This window comes from Geotrypetes seraphini, chromosome 13 (genome assembly GCF_902459505.1).
Source record: "Geotrypetes seraphini chromosome 13, aGeoSer1.1, whole genome shotgun sequence".
Lineage (NCBI taxonomy): Eukaryota > Metazoa > Chordata > Amphibia > Gymnophiona > Dermophiidae > Geotrypetes > Geotrypetes seraphini.
The window spans coordinates 61,373,176-61,399,081 of NC_047096.1; the positions used below are offsets into that span (position 1 = coordinate 61,373,176).

Sequence of the window (25,906 nt, forward strand, 5' to 3'; positions counted from 1 at the left end):
TGAATACTCGCTGGTCTGAAGTTACAAGGGGCCACTTTTTAGCATGGCTCCCTATTGTATCCAGGATCTTCTGTTTTCAACAAATGAAACAGTTGACTGAGTCAGGTCATGCAACTACATTAGTGGTCACTGAACATGGACACAGCCTGTGAAGTCTTGAGTGTGGGGCCACCCCCTTATTGGATCTTTTCACTACTCAAATGTAGAACTACAAGGCCCCTCAGCAGACAAGCTGATATTGTCAGCTTAGGCAAAAACGGTGAATCCAATGGACTGAGCTAAAGTCAGTAAGGGAGCCAGAAAGATGTTAAAAAGAAGTGGAGAAAGAATAGAGCCCTGTGAGACATCATATGTCTGGGTGATAGGGGGTGAAGTTGATCCATTTGAACATACTTTAAAGTTCCATTAGGTGAAGTATGAGAAAAACCATTGAAGCATAGATCCTGAAATTCCACTATTTCTGAAAAGGTTTAGGAGGAGTTTGTGATCGATTGTGTCGAAAGTGGCTGATAGATCAAGACAGATCAGAAGGACAGGTTTTGATGATCCTGGTAGTAGTAGATATTAATAGTGAGACCGAGAAGAGATAATTCAGTAGAGTAATTTACTTGAAAGCCTATTTGGTTTGGGTGGTAGGCATTTGTTTTTTCATTGAAATTGGATAGTTGGTTGAACACAATTTTCTCCGTAGTTTGGCTTTAAAAGGCAGACTGGCATTTGGGCAGTAATTGATATATTGATCTTCTTGTAAGTTAAAGTTTTTTAGTTTGGGGAATACTAGGGCAGATTTCCATGATTTTGGGACAGTATTGGTAGAGAGACTTTTGGTTGTCATTTCTAGCAGGAAAGGTCCGAGTATGGGGAAATGTTTTTTTAGAGTGGTTGGTGGGATTAGTTCGATAGGATTATTTGAAGTGTTCATAGTCTGTATGAGTTTGTATAGTTCATCCAAAGTGAGGAGGTTAAATTTCGAAAGAGTACTGAAGGAGAGTTGGTTTTCTGAGGGGGGAGGGTTGGATAGATGCAGTGTTTCCAATGTTTTTCAGATGATTTTAATTTTTTTGTCAAAGTAATCTGCTAGTTCAGTAGCTGATAGTTTAATACAGGAGGGGGTGGTTTTTTATGAGTATAGGGAGAGTGAACGGATGATGGGGTATAAGGCAGATTAATTGCTTGTGTTTAGTTATTTGTTTTGAATAGTATTCTTTGTGTTATTTGTTTTGAATAGTATTCTTTTTTAGCAGTTTGTATTGCAAGTTTGTAGTGGGTTGCTCGTTCTTTGTATTGTTGGAGGTCATTCATGGAGCGAGAGCGACGTCATTTATGTTCGGAGGAGCAAAGTTGGTGCTGGAGAAGAGCTAGTTTGTTTGAATACCATGGTTTTTTTTAGGGCTGTACTTGTGAACTTTTTTGTAGGGGAGGGGGGCTATGGTGTTGATGAATGTATGTGTTGTGTTGTTCCATAGGTCTGATTGTTGTTCTATGGTTAAGTTCATGAATTCTTTGAGATCCAAATTCAAAGATTTCCAGATTGAAAAAGGAGTAATTTTGCTAAAGTCTCTAAAGGTATAGGAACGGGGGAGAGATTGGGGTTGGTCGGCAAGCAGTAGAAGATGCCAAGTGACTAAAGAATGGTCAGACCATTTTTAGGGGATAGGTTTGTTGGTTTTTGAACATATTTGTAAGGTGTTTTGGTCCAAAAATCATGTCTATAGTGTGGCCTGCTGTGTTTAGGAGCAGAGATCAGTGGGATCAAAGAGATATTTGAGATTAAGGTTAGAAAGTCTGAGGTGTTGGGCTGGTTTGATGTGTCTAAGTGTATATTGAAATTTCCAAGGATGATGGGGTTACAGTGAGAGATGGAGAAGTCTGCGATTGCTGATAGAGTTAGGAAGAGCGAGACTTTGGTGACTGTGGGAGGGAGGTATAAAAGTAGAAAACTGAGCGGTGTTTGATTAGGTAGATTGAATTGTAAGGTTTTGATTGGAGGGGTATTTGGTATACAGGGGGATTTGAATTTTAAACAAGTGGAGGAATGATAGATAACTGCTAAGCCTCCATCTTTCTTGTTAGCATGACATTGGGATTTAAATTTGTAGTTGTTGGGGCAGGCTTGGTTAATGGTAGGCCTCTTCCTCTGCTAGCCAGATTTCAGATAAGCAGAAGATATATAGATTATGTTGGAGAATTAAATCATGTATGAGATGATGTTTGTTTTTTATTGAACGTACATTTATGAAGCCGAGATTTGGGTTCAACGCATGGGGGCTGGTTTTTGGGGCATTGAGTGATGTGGGATAGTAGTGATAGTCGTTATACATCTAGTTTGAAGATACTGAGTGGTACGAGGACAGGAATTTCTGTTTCTATAGGGTTAGGTATTGGGGAAAAGGCAGGGAGGAAATGTATAAATTGGTGAAATTTTGAGTAAATGGTAGGGGGAAGAGTTAGAGATTGGTGAGGTAATACTAATTAAATGATTTGCAATATGAGCGGTTACATTATTGGAAAGAAGTAACTTAGCGTGGATTGAATTTTAGGGAGTTGAGCCAAGGAGGTTGTACCTGGAGTAGTAGTTAGAGATGTGATATGAAGGTGGCGCATAAAGGAGCAAGAAATGCTCCTTAGGCATGCTCCTTTGTGGCTTGTGCTGCAAGAGGCAGTAAATTTAAGGGAAATCTACCGGAAGAGATTTAGAGGACAGAGTCTTCGGTACCGCTGCATTCAGGCAGCAGTCTTCACAAGGAGAAGCTAAGCCTATGCGAGACAATGCAACAGGACATTTAAATTGAAGTAAAACCAACAGTAATTAACATTTAGAATGTAGTAATTACATACAATACAAATTACATACAAATGAGAGCTTGGTGAGACAAACTTAATAAAGCTGCTTGTAAGAAAAGTATTGCAAAGTAAGATAAATGAAAGCATATAACCATATAAGTGAGATAAGTTTTATACAAGCGAGAGATTGGTGAGAGCAAACAACAGATCTGCAAGTGAGAGAAGCACATAATATCCAGGTGGGCTCCGCAAGAGGTGGTAAATTTAAGCAAAATCTACCAGAAGAGATTTTGGGGCCAGAGGCGGTCTTCACAAGGAGAAGCTAAGCAAGTGAGAGATTGGTGAGAACAAATTTAACGGAGCTGCAAGTGAGAGAAGCACATAATATCCACCTCGGCCGGTGCTAAAAACCATGCTACAGCTCTGTAAAAGAGGGGTGGGTAAGGTTCAGTATTTATATCCCCTCCTATCCAATATTGGGACCTGTATCTGTCACTTATTTTCAAGAAAAGCCTTGAGTTGTTTCGGGTCATAAAAAAGGTATCTGTTAGACTCAAAGAGAATTAAACATTTGCAAGGAAAATGTAAGAAGAAATGAGCGCCCAAAGATAAAACTTGAGGGCGGAACAACACAAATTGTTTTCTCTTCTGTATATTCACACAGATACCAGGAAAAACCTAAACTTTGCCACCCAAGACAAAAGTCACCAAGAGCGTAGTTCTAACACACTCTTCTTCTAAAGGTCTTTCCAAAAGTGAAATATTCAAGCTAACCACTGATAACTCTTCCTGTCTTTAAGTCTCTTGCTTTTTTTTCTGGCAAAAAAAAAAAAATATTTGAGAAAAAGGAGGAATTGTTTCATTAGGAACCCGCAAGATCTCCATCAGATATTTCTTAAACATTTCTATGAGGGCTATATTTTTAGACATGAAAATTAATAAAATGGAGATTCAACCTCGTGAGTATAATTTTCCATTTTTTCCACTTTATTCCTTAATTCAGTAAATCCTTGTCCAAATACTAAAGAAGTAGATTTAATCCCTTGTAGATCTTATTGAACCTCTTCAACTTTTCTCTCTAACTCAACATTTTTTTGCTTCCTGGGTAACTAGACAAATCTTGCAATCTTGTAATGAAACATCCATAGTTAATTTATTCCCCATGAAAAATTTTTCCAAGTGAGCCCCAGTCTCCCAAATAGAGTCTAATGTGACATGGGTAGGTTCAATTAAGGGAGAGAGAAGGAGCTCACCTGCTGCTCTGCCAATTCTCCAGCCAAAGAATCTTCCAACTGTAAGACTTCTCATTCTCCAGTGGCGTCTATCCCTCCAACAGCAAATTCTAAGCTCTGGTCACTTCCTTCAATCGATGTAACAACAGCCTTAGAGTTTTCTATTTCCTGTGATTTCATCGATAACTCCGGTAGCTTCGCCATTCCTGGATCACAGGGTGGAAGTCTCTCCTCTGGGTTTAGAATTACATCAAGCCCTGGTAAGGCTTCCTCTTTGTCAGCACCGGCATCAGAGGGCATTTCTGGATGAACCATATATTTCTCTATGGAAGAGACGGGGAGTGGAGAAGATTCAGAAGAGTAAACCCTAATCTTTCCCTTTCTCTTTACCATCTTAAACTTCTCAAAACAAAGTACTGAGGAAAGAAAAATTTTGGCTGAGAAAGGAGCTCGTTCCAGCACATCCATCTAGGTTGCCATCTTAGATCTCCTCACCATCTTCCACATAATCTGTACAGTGTTTTCATATTATTGGAGGAGAGAAGGTGGTGGGGTTACCATGAATTTAGGTCTTTCAAACTGCTGGAAAATGCTCTGCCAATGGAAGATTTCCCACATGTGTCCAATGGTTGATGGCAAATGCCTATAAGCTGTTGAGCAGGGCAAGCAGGTGAGAAAAGAAAGGAACCTAAGGTGGTCTGATAGTTTATTATGTTCTTTGGTTGAACCTTAATATCTGCCTTGAGCTAAGTTTTTTTAAATATGATTACCAGAGATAGAAAGGGGAAGTGGAGTGTTTAGTTTAATAGACTGCACATGTTGGATTTAAAATTCATTGGGTTGGTGTATTTGTTGCAGTGTGGATGTTTTATAGGAGTATTCTGTTACTCATACATATACACAGAAGTCCGTATATTAGGTGATCAATTCATGCTCAAGAACCACTTGGAGAAGGGTGCCAATCGCATATTTCAGCTCCTCCTCCTTTACCAATGGAGGATAGCTCTCTCTTCAGTTTTTCCTTCTGAAAATGAACTGAGAAGTGGTGCTCTGATTTGCCCTGTGTGGTTTTTATTATTTTGGGGTCTTTTTAATCCATTTACAGGAGGCTTTGGTGCCAAAAGATCCCATATTTACGGATAATCTGCCTGGGAGAGAACACAGACTCTGCAAGAGAGTCTGCAGCTTGTAGAGCAGATTCCAGGTGTACCTGATGAGCCAGCCTGCTTTGTGTTGCTTTGAGGCTTAGAGTCTATTCCCCTGGGAACCTGCTTGCCTTCTTGATGTATTAGAGCACAGTCTTTGGGGGCCCCTGTGTGAATCCCTTTGGGTTTCAGGGAGCTGGCTGCATTTTATTCTCTTCCCACCTCCCCCTGTTGCACTGCAAGGATTTGGGGGGGTTGAGCCTTCAGTCGGTTCTGGTCAGACTGGTAGCCTGAAGATTTCCAGGTCTGGACTATTCCACAAGGATTTGAATCAGCAAGTTCTCTCCAGTCAGGTTGAAGCAAAGCTGGCACAGGCAGGCACCAGCAGCAGCAGTAGCAGCACTGTGAGTACATCCCATTGTACCGTATGGGAAAAATTGTGGGGAAGTGAAAAAACTTTTTAATTTTCAGGGGAGCCTTCATGGGCTGTTTTTATTGCAATTTTTCTGGTGGCAGCCATCTTGGATTTTAAATGATCATTTTTTTCCTAAAGCCTCCATCTGCCTCAAAACCCCTCGATTTGGCTCAAAATCAACTGTGATGGACTCCTCAGGCTGTTCTAGCCCTATCATGAGCAAGGTGTCAGCATATGCAGTTTCTGCCCATTGCATACTCTGGATCAGACAACAGGTGGGTGATTCAGCCTCCAGAGCCACCTTAATCAAATTGCCCTTCAAAGGGCAGATGCTATTTGGTAAGGGCCTCTATGACTTTATGTCCAGCGTGGCAGATTGACGCCCCAAATAGCTGCCCGATAGCAGACCTCGCCAACCCGCTAGGGGAGGCAGAGGCAATTTCCATTCCACATGATGTTCTCACCAATTCTATGCAGGTTCCTCCGCTCAGAGATCTTAACAGGGGTCCAGATAGTGGTTTGGCAATTCTAGATGCCAGTAACATTCAGAGTCTTTGTGTCAGCACAACCTCCAAAAAATCACAATGATGCCAGGTTGGCTGCCGCGTTCTTGTATGTTGACAGGAGACTGTCAGCATTTTGGTGGGAATGGAAGCGAGTTTCCTCAGACCACTGGGTTCTAGATCTTATTTGAGAGGGTCAAAAGATCAAGATTTATCCCCTCTTTCAGATCTGTTTAACGACTCTTCAGCTGGACAGCCAGATAAAGAAGCCAGGGTTTGAGCGATGGTGCAAAGGCCATTGGACATTCAAGCAACAGAACCAGTTCCCGAAGAAGAATCGGGCTCTGGCAGATAATCTATATATTTCCTAGTGCCCAAGAAAGGCACTGAAGATTGGAGACCGATCCTGGACCTAAAGTCCTTAAATGCAGCAGAGTACCATACTTCCACATGGAGACGGTTCAGTCCATCATTGTGGTGGCTCCAGGGGAATTCCTAGCCTCCCTAGATCTGGTGGAGACATACCTTCATATTCCCATTTTCCCGGACCACATGAAATACGTACTTGAAATTTCATGTTCTTCAATGACATTTTCAGTTTGCAGACTTACCTTTTGGTCTGGCAATGGCCCCACACACCCTCAGTAACGTGAGGGTGGTGGTCACAGCTCACCTCCGCAGGATAGGAATACAGGTGCATCCATACCTGGACAATTGGCTGATCAGAACGTCATCTGGGCTGGAGGGCGAACAGGCAGTGCAATAAGTTATCGATCTCCAGGATCTAGGCTGGAAAGTCTATTTCAAGAAGAGTTGTGTGGAGCAAGCCCAATGCCTGGAGTATCTGGGAGTCTGCTTTGTCACAGCAAAAGGTCATGTCTTTCTTCCTGAGCCATGCAAACAGAAGCTCAGTAAGCAGATTTTGGATCCCTTAGCGATGCCAAATCCCACAGCCTGGCATTGTCTTCAGGTACTGGGCTCAATGGCAGCCACCCAGGAGATAGTCCACTGGGGGAGAGCGCATATGCACCCTCTCCAGGATGCTCTGCTATCCAGGTGGTCCCCACAGAGGCATTCCTTACAGTGGCAACTTCTCTGGACAGGGAATGTAAGGAACAGCTTGTGTTGGTGACTCCAACGGGATGCCTTATTGAAGGGTTTATCCCTCCAAATCTCCTCATGGGTGACCCTAATGACCTGTTTGGTTGGGGAACCCATTATGGCAGTCATCTGGTAGAGGGTCAATGGACCCCTCTGCAGAGGACATGGTCTATAAATTGCCTGGAACTCTGATCCATTTGCCTAGCACTGAGGGCATTGGAACAGTACCTGGAAGGAAAGGCAATCCGAGCATTCTCTGACAATGCCAACATGGTAACTTACATGAGCAGACAGGGGGGGGGGGAGGGAGGCACTAGAAGTGCTCCCTTACATATGAAGGCTTGGATGTTGTTCCAGTGGGTGGAAGCCCATTTTCAGGCACTCTCAGGAGCCCATGTAGCAGGAGTGGAAAATGTACAGACCAAATTTCTCAGCCGGCAGACTCTAGAACCAGGAAAGTAGTCCCTGTCTCAAAGAGCATTCAGCCTCATTGTGTAATGCTGGGGAAGGCCAAGGATGGGCCTGATGGCATCAGCCAAGAATGCAAAGGCAAAACATTTCTACAGTTGAAGAGGTGAATCAGGAAGCATAGGGTTGAATGTGTTGGTTCAACATTGGCTGGAAAAGAGGCTTCTTTGTGTTTTTTCGTGGCCCATGGTGGGCCAGGTCATATGCAGAATTGCATCTCACCAAGGACTTGTGATCTAAGTAGCCCCAGACTGGCCTCACTGGCCTTGGTATTTATTTATTTATTTAAAAATTATATCCTGCCTATCCTTAGGCAGGTTACAAAATAAACATACATAAATTATTAGCACACAGATGTAATCCAATTCTCATAAACGGCAATATTCATATCTATATTCCCCTTTTCCATGGAAAATCACAATAATCTAAAAAAGTGAAAACATCCCCATATAACTACACTGTTTAAAAATTCTTTCTTTAATCTTATAACATTTCTTCTTTGATCAATTAGTTTAATGTAAAAAAAAGTTTGTACAAATAAACGAGTTTTAAGATGTCTGCAAAATTGTTTAATGTTCTTACACAACTGTATGTTACCTGGCAACTTGTTCCATAAACCTACTGTGGATCTTGTGCGTCTCCAACAAGACAGATACCTCAAGCTACCAGTGCATGTGAGTCTTCCCAGTCAGGGTCCAATTCCCATGGAGAACCCAGATCACTTTAGTCTTAACGGCATGTATATTGAACATGCTGCTTTGACCCGCAAGGGCTATTCTGAGGTAATCATTGCTACTCTCCTTCGAGCCAAGAAGCAATCAACATTTGTGGCCCACACTAAGGTCTAGAAGGCTTTCCAGCTCTGATGCACCAAAGATCAGGTTGAGCCTTTCACAGCGCCATTTCCTGTGATCCTGGTATTCCTTCAGGCCAGATAAGAAAAGGGCCTAGCTGTGGCGTCTCTTAAGGTCCAGGTAGCAGGCGTCTTCTGCTTGCAGGCTTGAGAGGGGGAAAACAATCTCTGGCATTTCACCCTGATGTGACCTGGTTCTTGAAGGGAGAACGCAAGTTGACTTTTTCCATCCTTAAATCTTAATATTCTTCTGAAGGGCCTGTTCAAGCCTCTTTATGAGCCTCTTCATAAGGTGTCTCTTCTGGACCTCATGGTGAAGATGGTATTTCTGATGGAAATAGTTTCTGCGAGATGGATCTCAGAACTGCAGGCTCTTTCCTGCAGAGAGCCCTTTCTAAGAATCTTAGAGGCTGGGATTTCTCTGCATAAGGTGCCTTCTTTCTTACTGAAAACTGTCTGCCTTTAATGTCAACCAAGAGGTACGTTTACGTGCTTTTTATCCTACAAGTTCACCGAGCAAGATGTGATATTGCAGAGGCTGGATGTGCGAAGAATTTTACTCCACTACTTGGAAAGGACAAATGAGTTTCACCTTTCTGACCATCTTTTTGTTCTAACCAGTCAGTCTAGATAAGGCAAACCAGATTCTATCACCAGATGAATTTGCATTTAAATTACAAAGTAAAAAATATAAACAAAAAGTAAAAAAGAAGAAAAAGTGTGGCTTACTAATAACCCGTTGGGACTAATGAGGATTGATACCACTTGAAGTTACATTATTCGGTGGTGGTCTGAAGATCCCATAGGAGTAAAAGCCATTTTTTGATTCTGCATTATAGTGGGATGATATGTGATATTATTAACTGTCTTCTGAACTTAGTTATATAGGTTGTTTTGATATTATGGCATTTCATTGGCACACAGCCGCTTATTTCCATCAAAGCTCATTCAACCAGAAGTGTAGCATCTTCATGGGCAGAATCTCAGGCAGTTCTGCCCAAAGAGATCTGTAGAGCAGCGGCTTGGTCTACTCTCCATTTTACAAGGTTCTACAGAGTGGATGTGGCGGCTCACAAGGATGCCGCTTTTGGGTCCTCAGTCTTTGCAGACAGGCTCATCTGTCCCATCCTAGACGTCTGACACTGCTTTTTGTACTTCACCTAATGTACAGACTCCTGTGTATATGTAACAGAATGAAAGATTAGGTTCTTACCTGGATAATCTTGTTTCTGCTAATACATACAGGAGTCCATACCGCCTGCTCTGTGCATTCTGCAGTTCGCCTGCTTTCTGCCTTGGACAACTCTATGGTCCAGAACTGGAGTTCTTTTCCTGTCAATTGGATGTACAAGTGGCTGACCGTTGGGCTGGAGTTCTTATGATAATTATCACTCTTCATGGATATTTTGCTTTTTTCATTTTTATTTGAGCTTTAATACTATATTTATCTTCTTTTTACTTTACTGATACTATTATTATTATTATGAATTTTTTCTTTTATTTATTTATTTTGTTATGTCAATATGTTGTATGTTAAGTTTAATATGATGCTTTAGCTGGCTTGTGAGCTTTTTGGACAGATAGGGAAGTTTTAAGCACCTAATCGCTACTACTATTGTAACCCATTCTGGGCTCCTGGGGAGGACAGGCTATAAAATGAAAAAATAAATAAATATATGATTAATGTACTATTGAAGTAATGAGTTATTGAACTTCAGAGTTCTATATGTAATAGTGCTAGTTGTACACAGCAGGTTGGTTCATTGATACACCTATGTTGAATGTTCATGATAATATAATTGTTTTTTTCATGAGTTACAGGGCAGAACAAATATGTATGTTATTTCACTGGAAGTTCTCCATGCCCCTCTTCTTTTCTTCTGTTACAGTGGAGCTTGATTGTTTTGGCACAAACTGAAAAGGGAGCTATACTCCACTGGTGAAGCTGAAAGAGTGATTGATATCCTTCTGCAAGTGGTTCATGAGCATGGATTGATCACCTAATGTACGGACTCCTGGGTATATTAACAGAAACAAGATTATGCAGGTAAGAACCTAATCTTTCATTGCACACAGTTCTGGTTGCTGTATTTCAAAAAAAGATGGTGGAATTAGAAGAGTTCAAAGGAGGACAACCAAAATGATAAAGGGGTGGGTCTCCTCTTATAAGAGGAAAGACTAAAGAGGTTGGGGCTGTTTAGCTTGGAAAAGAGGGGGGATATGATTGAGGTCTACAAAATTCTGACTTTTCACCTTTTCAAAAAGTACAAAACTATGGGATGCTCAATAAAATTTCAGGGGAATACTTTTAAAACAAATAGGAAGAAATATTGTTGTACTCAAAGAATAGTTAGGCTCTGGACTTCATTGCCAGAGGATGTGGTTACAGTGGTTAGTATAGCTGGGTTCAAGAAAGGTTTGGACAAGTTCCTAGAGGAAAAGTCCATAGGCTGGCTTCCCCCTGGTCTATCTCAATAGCAGACTATGGACTATCTCAATAGCAGATAGACTTGGGGGAAGCCACTGCTTGCCCTGGGATCAGTAGCATTGAATCTTGCTACTATTTGGGTTTCTGCCAAGTACTGGGACCTGGATTGGCAACTGTTGAAATAGGATACTGGGCTAGATGAACCATTGGCCTGACGCAGTGTGACTGTTCTTATGACAGTTTATAAAACCAGTTAAATGTTACTATTACTGTATATTTTATTAACAACCACAGGAGCTGCTTCCTGATCCCAGTAATTGCCACATCAGTGCTGACTGACGGCAGCCTAATACTTGCTGCATTTGGAGCTCCCCTTGTTGAAATCCTTATTTCTCTGTATCAGGTTAAGAATTCTTGTTTTTGAAGTTCATTGGTTTTACGTTATGCACTGACTAAACAGGGATGTCCTTTTGCGTTTTCACATGCTCATTTATTTCATGTTTTAAGTTTGCAAAATAACAACAAAAAAAATGTACAAATATTTCAGCTTGTCTAAATTTTGTTTTTCTTTCTTAGACTTTCCTATAATAATATATTCATGCAATTAGGGTACAATTGCTGCTTTGCCAAGGACAATAAACCAGCAGAACATCATCCTGTCTTAATGGCCATGTTATGTCTTTCGTCAGATGGTACAGTTGCTCTCCACGAAGCGTCGGCATTTGGTAACCTTCAGGTATGTCTCCACTTTGTGCATGTCCTTCTTGAAGCAAGACAGTAGACCATAGTTCTTAAAAAGGGCATCCTCGCTGCGAAAGTTTACATCAAACTTTTCATAAGTGAGCCTCAAAAGCAATGCACCCCTGGAGTTTCCATCATCAAGTTCCTACAGAAGAGCATGGAAAATATGAGTGAAAAGTCTTTACATTTGTCTATGTAGCATCTCTATTATGCGTATCCTTTTTCTTAATTTGCATAGCAATATATAAGCTGAACTGAAGGAGTCTAACGTTCCAGCCAGGGGAAACTCATAGGCAGATTTAGGGAGAAAGGAGAAATGACAAGCTTGGTGGTCATGCCTAGTTAATAAAGCAGTAATTTCCAACCTGTTGCTTAGGATCACAATTGAAGTCATATCAGTGGATGGGGGTCACTGAATCAGGGCTGCTCCCCCCACTATTACCTGTATCTAGTACTGGTGGTTAGCACGAGGCCTGTGAGTGAGTGAATGTTTAGAGGGGTCTGACTCCTGTGTGGGCTTCCTTTAAGACTGGACACCCATGCACAGTATTGGGGTTTATGGTGCATATTGAAACACAAGACCCTGAGCTGACCGCTGCTATTGTTGTGATAACTGCTGCCTTCAAGCTTTGAATAAGAGGAGGAGAGAGGGAAGGGAAGTTAAGGCCCATTGTGTGTTTAAAATAGGACCACATTGGATAAAAGTTTGGGAAGCATTGTCATTTAAGGTTCCAAACTGAGTTTGTACATAGGCACTACCAAATGATCTCAGTTAAGATGATTGCTTGCGAAAAAGTCTGTCAGTAATGCAGCAAGCAACACTTAGGCTGTGTGGTCTATGTCATCCCTAGGAACCTTTTTAACTGCAGAGTGAAACTAGAAGTGGAGCTGTAAATTGCTGTTTTATGAAATTGGGAGTGTTTGTTACAATCATGGAAGCCATATTGTATTTCTCCTCTGAAGATTTAAATGTTAGAAAAAAGGACCATTGGGATCCTTCAAGAGACATCTGCTGTGACTTAGCATCTGTTGCATATAGGGTTACCATTTTCTGGGCAACAAAAATCTGGATACATGGCCCCGCCCTGTTCTGCCTTTGGCCTCGCCCCATCCCATCCTGTTCTGCATTCAGCTCCGCCTTGTTCTGTCCCAGCCCCTCCAGTTCAGCTTCCATCCCCACCCACTACAAACCTCCTCTCTTCTTCCCCGTGCATGCTCAGACGCCCTCCAGATGCGGCTAGAGCTCGTCAGGGCTTTCCAAACCCGGACAAACTGCCGGATTTTAGAAAGTCCGTCTAGGACCCCGGACAGTCCTTTAAAAGAGGACATGTCCGGGTTTTCCAGGATGTCTGGTAACCCTATGAGTCACATAGAGTGTTGTGGAGCCTGCTCCTGTGTCCTGAAATGGAATCACTTGGTTCATCGGTGTAGTCATAAATTATTGCAAAAGACTGCATTTTTCTCTTAGTTCGTTGAGCTCTCTATACTGTTTTGAACTTTTAGTACACGTGTTCCTTTGCATTTAGTTTCAGTTCCAGTTTTACAGATGCCTCAGTATAAAGAAGGGGAGGGGGATTTAATAGATTTAGATATATAATTTGCTGCATTCCTTGCAGCCAACCAGACAACACTCCATCAACACTCTGTACAACATATGAAGGAGCTGAGTCTCAGTATTCCAGCTGAATTCATGGAAATGTGTGCCTTGTTAGCAGATGCCTGAATGTGACTGTGAACTGTTACAGGCCTTGAGTGTTTTCAGTTTGCTTTATGTAGTTTGCATCTCATTCCATCTCATTTTGTAATAGCATGTACTTTCGCTGAATAGTGACTAAATGAAATAGTACATCCTACTATAAAGCCCAATTAGTACAAAAATGCACATCGCTATTGGGTACTGAGTAGGATTTGTGATTGTGAATTTTGGGGCCAGAGCAGTCTCCCTTTAACTGTAATAGATATGTTATTTTCCCTTACCCTCATCAGAGCTTGAATTCCTTCTTCCAAGTCCTTTAGTTTTTCATAGACTCTATCAGACGTGCCAAAGACCAGGCTATTAGCAAAAGCCCTGCTTAGAATTTGCAGTGGGTTTAACCAGGATTGGATCAGGGTTAACGAAAATCTCAGAAGTTCCATGTCCTGAGAAAAGACAATAGCAAATATATGAGAGAATGTCTTAGACTTATCTTTAGGCAGGTGCAACCCTACTTGGCCCTATAATCACCACACGACATAGGCCTACAGACATGGGCCATTGGCAAGAAGAGAGAGCCAGAGGGGTGCTTGAGCTTGGCTGCTGGGCAAGTCTAGTGGTAGCAGGTTCGTTAGGAGGCGGGGCCTGTGAAAAGCCTGACATTTGATGACTGGACCTTGCTCTAGACCAGGGGTAGGGAACTCCGGTCCTCGAGAGCCGTATTCCAGTTGGGTTTTCAGGATTTCCCCAATGAATATGCATTGAAAGCAGTGTATGCAAATAAATCTCATGCATATTCATTGGGGAAATCCTGAAAACCCGACTGGAATACAGCTCTCGAGGACTGGAGTTCCCTACCCCTGCTCTAGACTAAAGACTATCTTGTTCTCAGTCACATAATGTCCTGTCTTGCAGACAGAGCAGTGGCCATGTAAGCTAAAGTGTCACACACTTGGCATTTGAAAATGAAGTGCTTTCTGTCCCACACATAAGTAAGAGGAGGTAGAAGGAGAAAGTTATTTCCTGCATCTTGCTCAGTTGACAGGGGAGGGCAAGGCCCTTTAACCATGGGTTTGGAACGGTTCTGTTTACAAAAAGTGTGTGAGATACATAAAATGCTATAAAAACTATTTCCTGAATACTGAGTTTATCACCAGGTGCACATGCAAAATATTAGGAATGACTTTGCTTCCTCTTAGCCTGTTCTCATTGTGAGTATATGATAGAAGTTTATAAAGTTGTGAATGAGTCGGAATGGTTGGACTTGGCAAATATTACAAAATCAAGAGAACAGTCATATTCAGGCCACAATAATCAATGTGGTTTAGTTATTTATTTATTTATTTTAACACTGCCATGGCTGAATATTCAGAGCTGGACTCTATTTGGGTATCCACTGAATATCTGGGGCTAACTGAGCATGCAGTAGCTCCTGGCGCATATGGTTATTTTTATTTGATATGCCACCTTTCCTCTGCAGATATTAAGGCAGTTTACAATACATTGAACAGGTACTCTAATTTCTCTATTTCCCAGGTGAGCTCACAATGTACCTGGAGTAATGGAAGTTTTAAGTGACTTGCCCAAAGTCACAAGGAATGGAACTGGGATTGGACCTGCAACCTCAGGGAGCTGAGGCAGCAGCTCTAACCACTAGTCCATTCCTCCACTTGCGGCTGAGTCTTATGCTGGCCCTAGCTGAATATCAGCTGAGACCCGTATAACTTAAAAATATGCCCTCTACTCCCATCCCATCCCTTCCCCTCCTCCCCCCCCCCCCCACTTTAGTCCCAATACCCTCCTGTAAGGCCCAGACCATAGAAATATGAATGCAGACAAAGGCCAAATGGCCCATCCACTCTGCCCATCCTCAACATCCACTATATCCTCACAGAAACATGATGGCAGATAAAGGCCAAATGGCCCATCTAGTCTGCCCATCCACAGCAACCATTATCTCTGAGAGATCCCATGTTCCTATCCCAGGCTTTCTTGAATTCAGATACAATCTCTGTTTCCAGAGGTGAACCGGGGAAGGAGCAATCTATTGGGAAATGGATCTACCTTTTAGGACCTGCCAGGCAAGTGCAATCCGGCCTGGCCTCTATTGGCACAGATGCTGGGCTTGATTGACTCAGCACGACTTCTCTTATGTTCTTTTAATAATAATAATAATAATAACTTTATTTTTCTATACCGCCATAGTCAGACGACTTCTAGGCGGTTCACATCGAAAGAAGGCTGGACATTCAGCGAATTACAAATGCATGAGGGGAATGTTACAGAAGAAAAGGATTGTAGGGAAGGGAATGTAAGAGGGGTTGAAAGGGGGAGGGAAAGTGAGAGGGGTAGGAATTGCCTGAAGATTGCTTTGGGTTTATAGGGGGAAAAAGCGTAGTGAGCACAGTTTGGTCTGTTTAGGTGATGAATTTGTCAAACAGAGTGGTTCTGATAGATTTTCGGAATGCGTTGTAGGTCTGTCTGGTTTTATTTATGTAGTTTCCTAGCCAGGATTTTTGTCTGTTAGTTTGGAACATGAAGGTTCTGTCAAGGTAGGATTTGTATTTGCAGCCAGTAATTTTAGGATAGGCAAAGATGTTTTTGTTTCTGGTTGTTCGTGTGGGGTTGTGTAGAGTAACGTGTGTTTGCAGGTAGGAAGGTGCTAGGCCCCAGATTTGTTTGAAGCAGATGCATGCAAATTTGAACAGTATTCGCGCTTCCATTGGTAGCCAGTGCAGCTTTTTTGTAATATGGGCTAATGTGGTCTTGTTTTCTCAGTCCGAAGATTAAGCGAACTGCAGTGTTTTGTACTAATCTCAGTTTTTTTTATTGTTTTTTGTGGGATACCCAGGTAGACGATGTTGCAGTAGTCCAGGGTGATTGTTGCAGCTCAGCCACTGCAACAGTAACTCTATGTTTAGGGGTACAGACTACGGTTCCCTCTATAAATTGGTACATGTGCAGAAACCCTCTCTGCCAAATACTGTAACTGTAAATAGTAAAAAGCCCAAGGAGCATAGGCTAGGGAATCAATCGAATTTTCCATCTGGCAGCAGAGATGCTAGGGATTTGCATTTTCATAAAAGGGATTTCCTTGCAATGAATTCTAAAAGATAAAAACAGAGTTCCACTCATTTTCCTTTGTTTTTCTAAAACTATGCTGTATTTGACCCCTTCAAAAAAAACAAACAAACACCCCAAACCTTCTTATGCATCTGCTCCCATCCAATGCTCTTTTGCTTGTATTTCCTCACAATGCAAGAGAGATCCCCACTGGATAACTAGCTGATGCCTTTGTTCATTTCTTCCGTATAAGAAAATGGTGCACTGTATAGAATTGGTGCAATTGTGGATGATTGAGAGCGGAGGGGGAAATTGTGAGCATTTTGTATTTGGGATTTAATTAGTCACATTACCAAATCAGAGTTCACAGTTTCCTCATTATTTTCCAAGTTTATGAGTTAAAAGTTCAGGTACTCAAGTTATTCCCCTGCCCGAGAGGACTTATAATTGTGTGTGTGTATCTATCTATCTATATAAACTCGTTTGTTTTATTTTAGTTCTGATTTTCTTTTTTTTTTAGATTTTAGATTTCAGAAAAATTAACAGTCCTGAACTATTAAAACCTAACAACCCTACACTGTGTACATCCTTAAATAACATTGCCAATCAAGCTCTTCCTAGTGCAACTGGGTCTACAAGTCCATTACTACAAACAGTGGAAAGCAGGACTCGTTCAACTTGACCTTGAGTCATCGGGTGACCTTGGATGACATCAAAGTTCTATGGGAACAGCTTTAGCTAAACAAAGGCGTCTACTTACTGATCTTTGCTGGGCATCGTCTTTCCCAGTGGGCGCAGGGATTGTTTCTGAGTAACAGAAAGCAGATTGAGAATTTTTGTTGGAATGTCTCTGCTCATCTGGGATGTATGTACGTTCCTATGAATGAAAATGTGCAGTAAATTGACTCATTCTTATCACTAAAATTCAAGACTAGACATTTTATTTATTTATTCAATTTTCTATACTGTTCTCCTAAGGGAGTTCAGAACAGTTTACATGCATTTATTCAGGTACTCGAGCATTTTTCCCTTTTGTCCCAGTGGGCTCACAATCCAATGTACCTGGGGCAATAGAGGGGATTAAGTGATTTGCCCAGGGTCACAAGGAGCAGTATGGGTTAACCCACAACCCCAGGGCACTGAGGCTGTAGCTTTAACCACTGTGCCACACACTGGAAGGTAGTGATGTGTCTGCTTTCTCTTCATCATGTTTAGAAGGTCATGAAGACCTAACTAAAAGGAAGACAGATTAAGCAACACTTCCTGACTTTATTATAGGTCCTAGCCTCTCCCACCATAGTGTATACGAATCAAATTAAGAGTCATGTGGCTGTCAGTGCCTGCTGAACAGGGAAAAATAGAAAACTCTGAAATGCAATGGTAGCCAGAAATATTAGAACAAGTGAAGTATTTAACATTATTAAGGTAAGATGTTACTGTCATCTCATGCTGTGAACATAATTGCTGGTGAGTACTGCGGGAAGGGTGAGAATCTCCCTCTAATCATCCTTTTATTTTTAAAATGTAAAACTTTTCTTTTTAAGAGGGGGAAATCCACAGTTCATCTTCTGAAACCACATCTAATAACCACAAGGAAGTAGAACAATGTGGCAAAGCAAGAGAAAAAGTCCTATGTGATGAGACTTAAGAACCTAAATGAAAAAAAAGGGAGAGAGATAACAAAGACATTCCATTATTCTATAGGTATAAATAGTTCAAGAACCACTCCCCCCTCCAGCTTTCAGAGGAAAGGAACTGTTGGACCAAGAGGTCATGGTAAAAGATAGAGGATAGACTCAAATACCCCCCGGAAATATCTTTTTACAGAAAGGATAGTGATGACGCAAAGGGGAGGAGATGGAAGCAGAAGCAAGAAAATAATTTTAAAAGCCTGGAAGAAATACAGAGAATCTTCACTGTAACAGGAAATAAATTAAGACTAGGTGGGCTTTATAGCCTTTGCTTAACTTTGGGGTCCTTTTACTAAAGCTGTGGCAAAAGTGGCCTTGGTGCGCTGCTTACGTGTGTCATTCCCACATGCTAAGACCACTTGTACCTTGGCCGGAAAATGGCTGACTTTCCCATTTTCCTAATTAATGGCCACATGGTAATTTTGCAACAAGCAAAAGTATATTACACATAGTCACTGGTACGTTTTCCCAATTTTTAATATTTTAGTTGTTAATCTTTAATTTTATTTTATAAAGGTGGAAAATGCCTCATATTAAAGATACAGATATTAAAAATAATAAATATAAAATTGGACAACAAAAGAATGGTATAGCTGGGAAACATTAGTCCAGTACCAATGGGTTTAGTTAAATAGTGATGCCTCTCCTCCTCGCAGGCATCTCACACCTGGAATCTGCTATGGCACACTAGAGTGCCTTGGTACACAGTATGCAATATACTGTGATAAGGAGTGAGTAAACCAAGGTCTCAAAAATTGGAAAAATAAACTTTCTGTACTACCAAGGAGCATAAGACATTTAAAATTAAAATGATATAGTAGGAACATCAGATTCTATCTGTCATAATTAGATTGTAAGCGGTAGCACTACAGAAATAATGAACAATTGTTAGATCTCAGAATCTGCTTTTAAAGTTGTAATAAAAATTATTTTCAGTTTATTTGTATATTTATACATATCATTCCTAGTTTTTTCTACTTTGACCTGATCAAGGATCGAAGCTCTCAAAAGCTAGTGACAAATATAGTAAGTTAATCCAATAAAGAAAAATTATCTAAAGTTAACTCGTTGACCAATATTTTCTGACTTTAGGGAAATGAGGCTGCTGATGGTGTGGACATATGGGAGCATAAGATGGGACGCTGCGAGAGATTTCACTTAATACTTACAAATTCTTTCACTGTGTCAGCAGCAAGCAGGTGTAGATGCTGGGCTCTCAATACAGCATTTGCAAAGAGTGTTGATAGAGGCATCGTGGGGAAGGCAATCATTTCCTGAGGGTACAGCAGGCACATGATCATGGCAGCCAGGAGCAGAGAGCACACGTGGAGACCTGCAATAGAAATCACATTTGGATGGGTCTTGGATGCCTACTGATGTGGGTGGGCACATTCTGACTGCAGCTCCCTTTCCATTTAGTCTGAGTCCAGTTTCATGCATTGCTGAGGTGCGATTAGAAGAAGGAAAAAGAAGCCTTCTCTCATAGACCTTCCTTCCTTGAAAGTACTTGTTGAAAATCCAGGCTTAATAGTGTTGCACACAGTTTCTAGATGACTCCATGTCAATACCCTCTGATACTCTTTGGTAGCTTTGATTCCCCCCCCCCCCCCCCCATTGCATCCATAGCAATGCAATTGTTCTATACTTAATGACCTACAAAGAGAACTTTGCTCATGACTTAGTGACTAAAACCACAAGCTATCTGTTTCTTAAGGATCACCAAACGCTTATCTCCGAATCTAACAAAGGAGAAAAATATGCCAAGTACTCATCAGAACCTATCTTGACTTTGCTCTTAACCAATTGCATATGTAGGTTTGTACACCATTTCTAAATGGACAAATCAAAATTACAATTCCCATACAGTGAGACATTCACCCTATCCTTGAGTTGAGTTCATCTGTAGACACTAACAAGGTGGGAGTGTTGTGATCTCTAGAATAGCTCTGATATTTCAATATTTCCAGGTTATAGACCAAAGGGAATATCATCCTCATCATGATTATATGCTGCATGATCAAATTTAGATGTGAATGTGGTGAAATCAGTTCGCTTAGTGAGGTTTAAAAAAGGTTTGTCCATAGGCAATGATTGAGATGGCTTGGGGAAATCCACTGCTTGTTCCTAGGATGAGTAGCATGGAATCTGTTTTACTACTTGGGATCTAGCTAGGTACTTGGGACCTGGGTTGGCCACTGTTGGAAACAGGACACTGGGCTTGATAAACCTTTGGTCTGTCCCAGTATGGCAATTCTTAGGTTTTTGTGTTCTTAACTAATGGTACTGTTAGAGGTGACCCTAATCAGGTGAGAAACTCTACCTCTCCTTCCTATTTCTTTCTCATCAGTAAACCATTATACAAAGTTCTTTATTCTTTCCCATCCAGTTCTTATCATGAAGTCATCACATATGCTCTCTTTCCTTTTATACAAGTCTCCTGATTTGATCATTGTTCACTGATCCCCTGAAGAAACCTAAGGTGAAACAGGTCCTATTGGGATAGGATTCCTCCTAAGAAGTTAAGTCCTTGTATATTGATTCTTTTTTTAAAAAATTGTGTTTTCTACAGTGTGAATTCATATATATATTTATATTATAAGAGGGCTATTTTTCAAGACCAATGATTACATGGATGTCCTTTTCAATTGGTCAGCTTTTTGCTGTTTGAAGTGATTTAAAGGAAGTCTGAGGTATTTTCCTTCTTGAGGTATACTACCTTATAACCTACACACAAAGTTATTGACATTTTAAATATTTAAAAAAAGTGTTTCTTACTCTTCTTGGACCAGCTCTGCCCCATTCCTTCCTATTCTTCATCAGATTCAGGGAGGCAGCATGTACAACCCTTTTCCTTATTCACACTGATCCAGTTTTCATCTGGACAAACCATGTCCATCCTCCAGTAGTTTTGCTGTTTATCATTTCCCCAGAATTATTTAGATAAAAACCTCTTACAGGACTTAATCCTGGTCCTAGTTATTTTCTGTATTGCTCTTTGGTTGGTCATTAGGTGACTAAAGAGCACCTCTTGATGGTCCATGCCTCAGGAACTATTTCTGCAGGGTATACTCTGTAATGCACTCTTAGCCTTTCTATAGAGCCAGAGCCTGGGCTGGGATCAATTATCAAGTCTCTAGCTCAATAGCATTTGTCTGTAAGACAATTCCACAACTTCTGTAAATCTCACTTTATCATGCAATATTTTAACTATAATACAAAAAGATTACCTGACGCCATTCTTCTTGAGAACTTGTAGCTTGTTGGCCTAAAGCTTGTTGGCAGAGGTTCTTGGGACGAATGAATCTTGTCCTTTCCTTCGGCCATATTTATATTTGGGAGTCTATGTAATATGAATGAATCCATCCATACCCTCACTACGATATGTATATGAATTTATACATAGAGTCAGACACTAACCAATGAAATTGAGGCTTATAGATATATTAATATGATTGTGTAAGCTGCCTATGAATAAATATTCAATATTTACTACATGTGGGAGGAAGCCTTCCATCACCTGCACTCACAGAGGATAAGACTCATAATAAAAAATAATGTGTCAACATAGCACATGCAGCTACCTCCTGGGGTAGTTAATCTGATAGCACTTCTCTGCCATCTAGATAACATCACAGCTTCCAGGGGTATAAGAACAGAAAGAACAATATTACATGTTTCTACATATATCTATTGCAGTGCTATATCCGCTGATGACACTTCATAAAGAATTTTACTTAGTCACAATTAAGTGGATGGGAGAATTGATAAAGTGATTTGCCCAAAGACATACAGAGAGTCAGAGCTGGGGGATTAGGGCTGAGGTCTAGGGAGAAGGTGACTTGCCTAGGCTTACACAGCAGGATTCAAACCCTTGTTTTTGAGAACATATACAGAATGCCATATTGCCCACCCAGCTGAGTGTCTTCTCTTCATCAATGGTCAATCTGGGCTGCTTGGAGGACGTACCCAAAGATGCTAGTTGTTCATTATCCAGATCATGGCAGTAAAAGGCTGCATAATCCAGGCCTACCTTATTAATAGGCCTCTCTTCAGTTATACTGCTGTTCTTGACGACATCCTACCGCAATAAATTCCCTACGTTAAAAGTGGGCCTTGCTTGACTCCTTGGTTGCTGTTCTATTTGTGAGGACCAACTTGCTTTGCCAGAACATAAGAATTTTTGTACTGGGTCAGACCAAAGGTCCATCAAGCTCAGTATCATTTTCAGCAGTGGCCAATCCAAGTTACAAGTACCTGACAGCATCCCAAAAAGTAGTAAGCAATAGTTTTCCCCAGGTTTATCTGAATAACCATGTATTGACTTTTCTTCTAAGAACTTGTCCAAATGTTTTTTTTAAACCAACATGTCACCCCCCCCCCCTTCTGAGCAAAGTGCATTGGTTACCCATCTTTCATCGACTGACTCATACAATTCTACTTCTAACTTTTAAAACTAGAATGACACAATCCCCATGATTCATTAATAGATACCTCACTCCATTTACACCTACACGATCACTATGCTCAAGCAATCAAAATTTATTAGCAATTCCATTACCAAGTCATATAATATACGATACGACCAGAAAATCAATTTTTTCTGTCACTGTTCCATCATTATGGAACAGTACACCTATGTACCTTTGGGAAGACTCTTCTTTTTTAAAAATTCTTTATTCATTTTAAAACATACAATAAGTGCTTCAACGTATGCAACCAAATAAACTTAATAATCAGCAATAAATTAATTTATACAGCTTATAACCCTCCCTCCCACATATTTCGTATCATTCCATAAAGACAGATATCAAATCATCAATTCTTTCCATCCCCTCTTTCAATTAATGAACCCCCCCCAAAAAATAACCCCTCCCTTTCCCATCCCTGAACTTTATTATTAATGGAAAAATGAAATCTACTCATTAAAATAATTTCAATTATTACAGATTTCAATTATTTATATTATTTTGCGCTATTTCTTTGCAGTTATTTAGTTTGATTTAATTCTATGATTGTGTGTTGGGCCGCGTTGCAGTATGGCTTAAATGTTGAAGTTTTGCCGTCATGGGCGATTGGAGTAAACAGGAGAGAATGCTGTGTATCCAGTTCAAAATGTATGGTTTAACGGCTGCCGATGCGAGACGTAGAACGATCTTTTCTGATTCGAGAAGAAGAGGAAGTGACTTGAGGAAGACTCTTCTCTTACCAAATTTAAATCAAACTGAAAAACATTTTTATTCAAAGATGCATTTAACTGTTAACAACGTTTATATGCTTCTATTATCATACAGGATTTTAATACCCTCCATATTGTGTTTCCCTTTTGATGTCTTTCTTTCCTTTTGATTATTGTATTTCTCCCCCCTTTCCTATCTTTGGGGTCCGGTGCGCTAACTGATATAGTGTATGCTAAATGCTAAGGCATCCATTATATTCTATGGGTGCCTTAGCATTTAGGGTTGTGCGCTAAATCGGTGCACCTTAATAAAAGGACCCCTTTGGGTTAGTCTGTCTTGGTTACTGTAATTACCTTTTAACTTTTGGATTTTAGCTTTGTAATCATGTACACCGCTTAGATATTTGATAAGTGGCATATCAAATTTTGAACAAACTTGAGACTTAGGGCTCCTTTTACGAAGGTGGGCTAAGCGTTTTAGCGCCCGCACCGGATTGGCGCGCGCAAGCTGAAAATCTATCGCCTGCTCAAAAGGAGGCGGTAGCGGCTGGCGCTTGCTATTCCGCGCGTTAAGGCCCTAGTGCGGCTTTGTAAAAGCAGCTCTTAAACTTGAATTTATGAATTCAAGAAAGTGTGGAACAGGCATGTGGGATCTTTTAGGGAGAAGAGGAGACAGTGGATGCCACAAATGGGAAGACTGGAAGGGCCATTTGACTTTTATCGACAGTAATGTTTCTCTGTTTCTATATATTAACATGCTTTCACACATCCTTCCAGAGCTTAACTGTGCATTGAGAGAAAACCTGCTTTATCTTATTTGTTTTAAATTTACTACTACATATCTTCATGGCATGTGGGAGAAAAACGTTTGATCCAGTTGGAACCTGAAGGGTTCAATGTTTACATTGGCTGTAAAGTGTTTTTGACATACTGCACCTTTTAATTTTTCCCTGATTTTGATTGGGTATGGGTTTGCCAGTGTCTTTTATTAGCCTGACGCGATTTTGAAAGTCTAATTGGCAATGCGAGAGCTGATCCTTTAAATAAGTCAGTTTCTGTAGCTTGTATGTTTAGTTTTTGCTTGTGGGCTGTAATGTACGAAAATTCTTTAGAGCAGTTTATTGATAATATTTTTGTTCCTACAGATGACTTTGGTGTAAATTGGGAACTTGCTCTTGACTGAAATTTGAATGAAGTGAAATGGGCAGCTCTGTGAGCATAAGGTAAGTTCCCCCTTTCTTTCATTAAAAGTATTGCTGTCAAATAGGTAAAAATAAAGGTTAAAATAGAAATACATAGTGAGAATTACAGATTTATAATATATATGGATGGAGTATGGAGGTTGTTTGACCAATGATTAAACCCTTGTAGGGTGGGTTTGTTCTCTGTTTAGAAACATAGAAACTTAATGGCAGATAAAGGCCAAATGGCCCGTCCACTCTGCCCATCTGCAGTAACCATTATCTCTTCCTCTCTCTAAGAGATCCCACATGCCTATCCCACGCCTTTTTGAATTCAAACACCATCTCTTCTGGGAGTCTGTTCCATGCACCTACCACCCGTTCTGTAAAAATGTATTTCCTCAGATTACTCCGGAGCCTGTCACCTTCATCCTCTTCATGCCCTCTCATTGCAGAGTTTCCTTTCAAATGAAAGAGACTCAACTCATGCGCATTTACATTACGTAGGTATTTAAACATCTTTCATATCTCCCCTCTCCCATCTTTCCTCCAAAGCATACAGATTGAGATCTTTAAGGCTGTCCCCATACGCCTTATGATGAAGACCACGCACCATTTTAATAGCCTTCCTCTGGACCGACTCCATCCTTTTTATATCTTTTTGAAGATGCAGCCTCCAGAATTGTACACAATATTCTAAATGAGGTTTCACCAAAGTCTTATACAGGGGCATCAATACCTCCTTTTTTGCTATTGGTCATGCCTCTTCCTATGAACCACCACTGAGGTCTTTTTCCTCCTTCTTTCCAACTAGATCAATATTTATTCATAAGAACATAAGAATTGCCACTGCTGGGTCAGACCAGTGGTCCATCGTGCCCAGCAGTTTGCTCCCATGGCGGCCCCTAGGTCAAAGACCAGTGCCCTGATACCAGCTCTACCTGCGTACGTTCCGGTTCAGCAGGAACTTGTCTAACTTTGCCTTGAATTCTTATGTAGTGGGTTTCTTTGTTTATTAAATGAGGGGGTAGGCCATCAGTGTGGTTTTATGTTCCTTAGTCTGTACATTTTGGAAGAGAAACAAATTATGCTCACCCTTTTTTTTTTTGTCTTCTATACTACTTGCAAGCCCCAAAGCTATTAAAGCAATGTACATTCAAGTACAGTAGGTATTTTCAGTGGCGTAGTAAGGATGAGGGGTGCCCTTCCCCCACTCGTGCCGCCTTCCCTTTCCCCATACCTTTTTAACTTCGGCATGAGCAGCATGCTCATGTTGGTGTCAGTTCGCCCTTTGATGTCACTTCCTAGGCACAGGTCCCAGAAGTGACATCAGAGAGAGCGCCGATGCTAACACGGGCAACAATCTTGTGCTGGGGACGTAAAAAAGATACGTGGAAAAGCGAGGGGCATGCACGCAGCAAGGAGAGGAGTG

The 25,906-nt window shown here is 40.9% G+C and overlaps 2 protein-coding genes across 5 annotated transcripts in view; one reads left to right on the forward strand and one right to left on the reverse strand.

Annotated features, from left to right (window-relative positions):
- The window catches only part of RDM1 (RAD52 motif containing 1), a 56,050-nt gene extending 30,732 nt beyond the window's left edge, over positions 1-25,318 (forward strand). Inside the window, exons 7-9 of one of the 4 annotated variants that reach the window (XR_004536847.1) lie at positions 11,506-11,665; positions 24,439-24,516; positions 25,289-25,318. The gene's annotated coding sequence lies outside the window, so the exon portion shown is untranslated. Of the gene's footprint in view, positions 1-11,505; positions 11,666-16,946; positions 17,242-24,438; positions 24,517-25,288 lie in introns of those variants that run through there. The other 3 variants (XR_004536851.1, XR_004536852.1, XR_004536848.1) reach the window with 3 other exon arrangements.
- GH1 (growth hormone 1) lies at positions 11,528-22,381 on the reverse strand. The gene is made up of 6 exons (XM_033917555.1): positions 22,334-22,381; positions 22,084-22,195; positions 19,287-19,450; positions 17,187-17,303; positions 13,648-13,809; positions 11,528-11,815 (listed from the first exon to the last, which is right to left on the reverse strand). Exons 1-6 carry the CDS (start codon positions 22,379-22,381, stop codon positions 11,615-11,617), a joined length of 804 nt encoding a protein of 267 aa, XP_033773446.1. The 3' UTR covers positions 11,528-11,614.
- Positions 25,319-25,906: the final 588 nt, after the last annotated feature.

What these genes read in the sequence shown, in the direction of transcription:
- GH1 (XM_033917555.1), bottom strand. Translation starts at nt 22,381, where the DNA reads ATGCTGTCAGGTACTTGTAACTTGGATTGGCCACTGCTGAAAATGATA. An exon ending in TGAACAACTAGCATCTTTGG is followed by an intron (nt 19,451 to 22,083) that starts GTACGTCCTCCA and finishes TTTCTATTGCAG; the next exon opens with GTCTCCACGTGTGCTCTCTG. An exon ending in GAATTCAAGCTCTGATGAGG is followed by an intron (nt 11,816 to 13,647) that starts GTAAGGGAAAAT and finishes GCTCTTCTGTAG; the next exon opens with GAACTTGATGATGGAAACTC.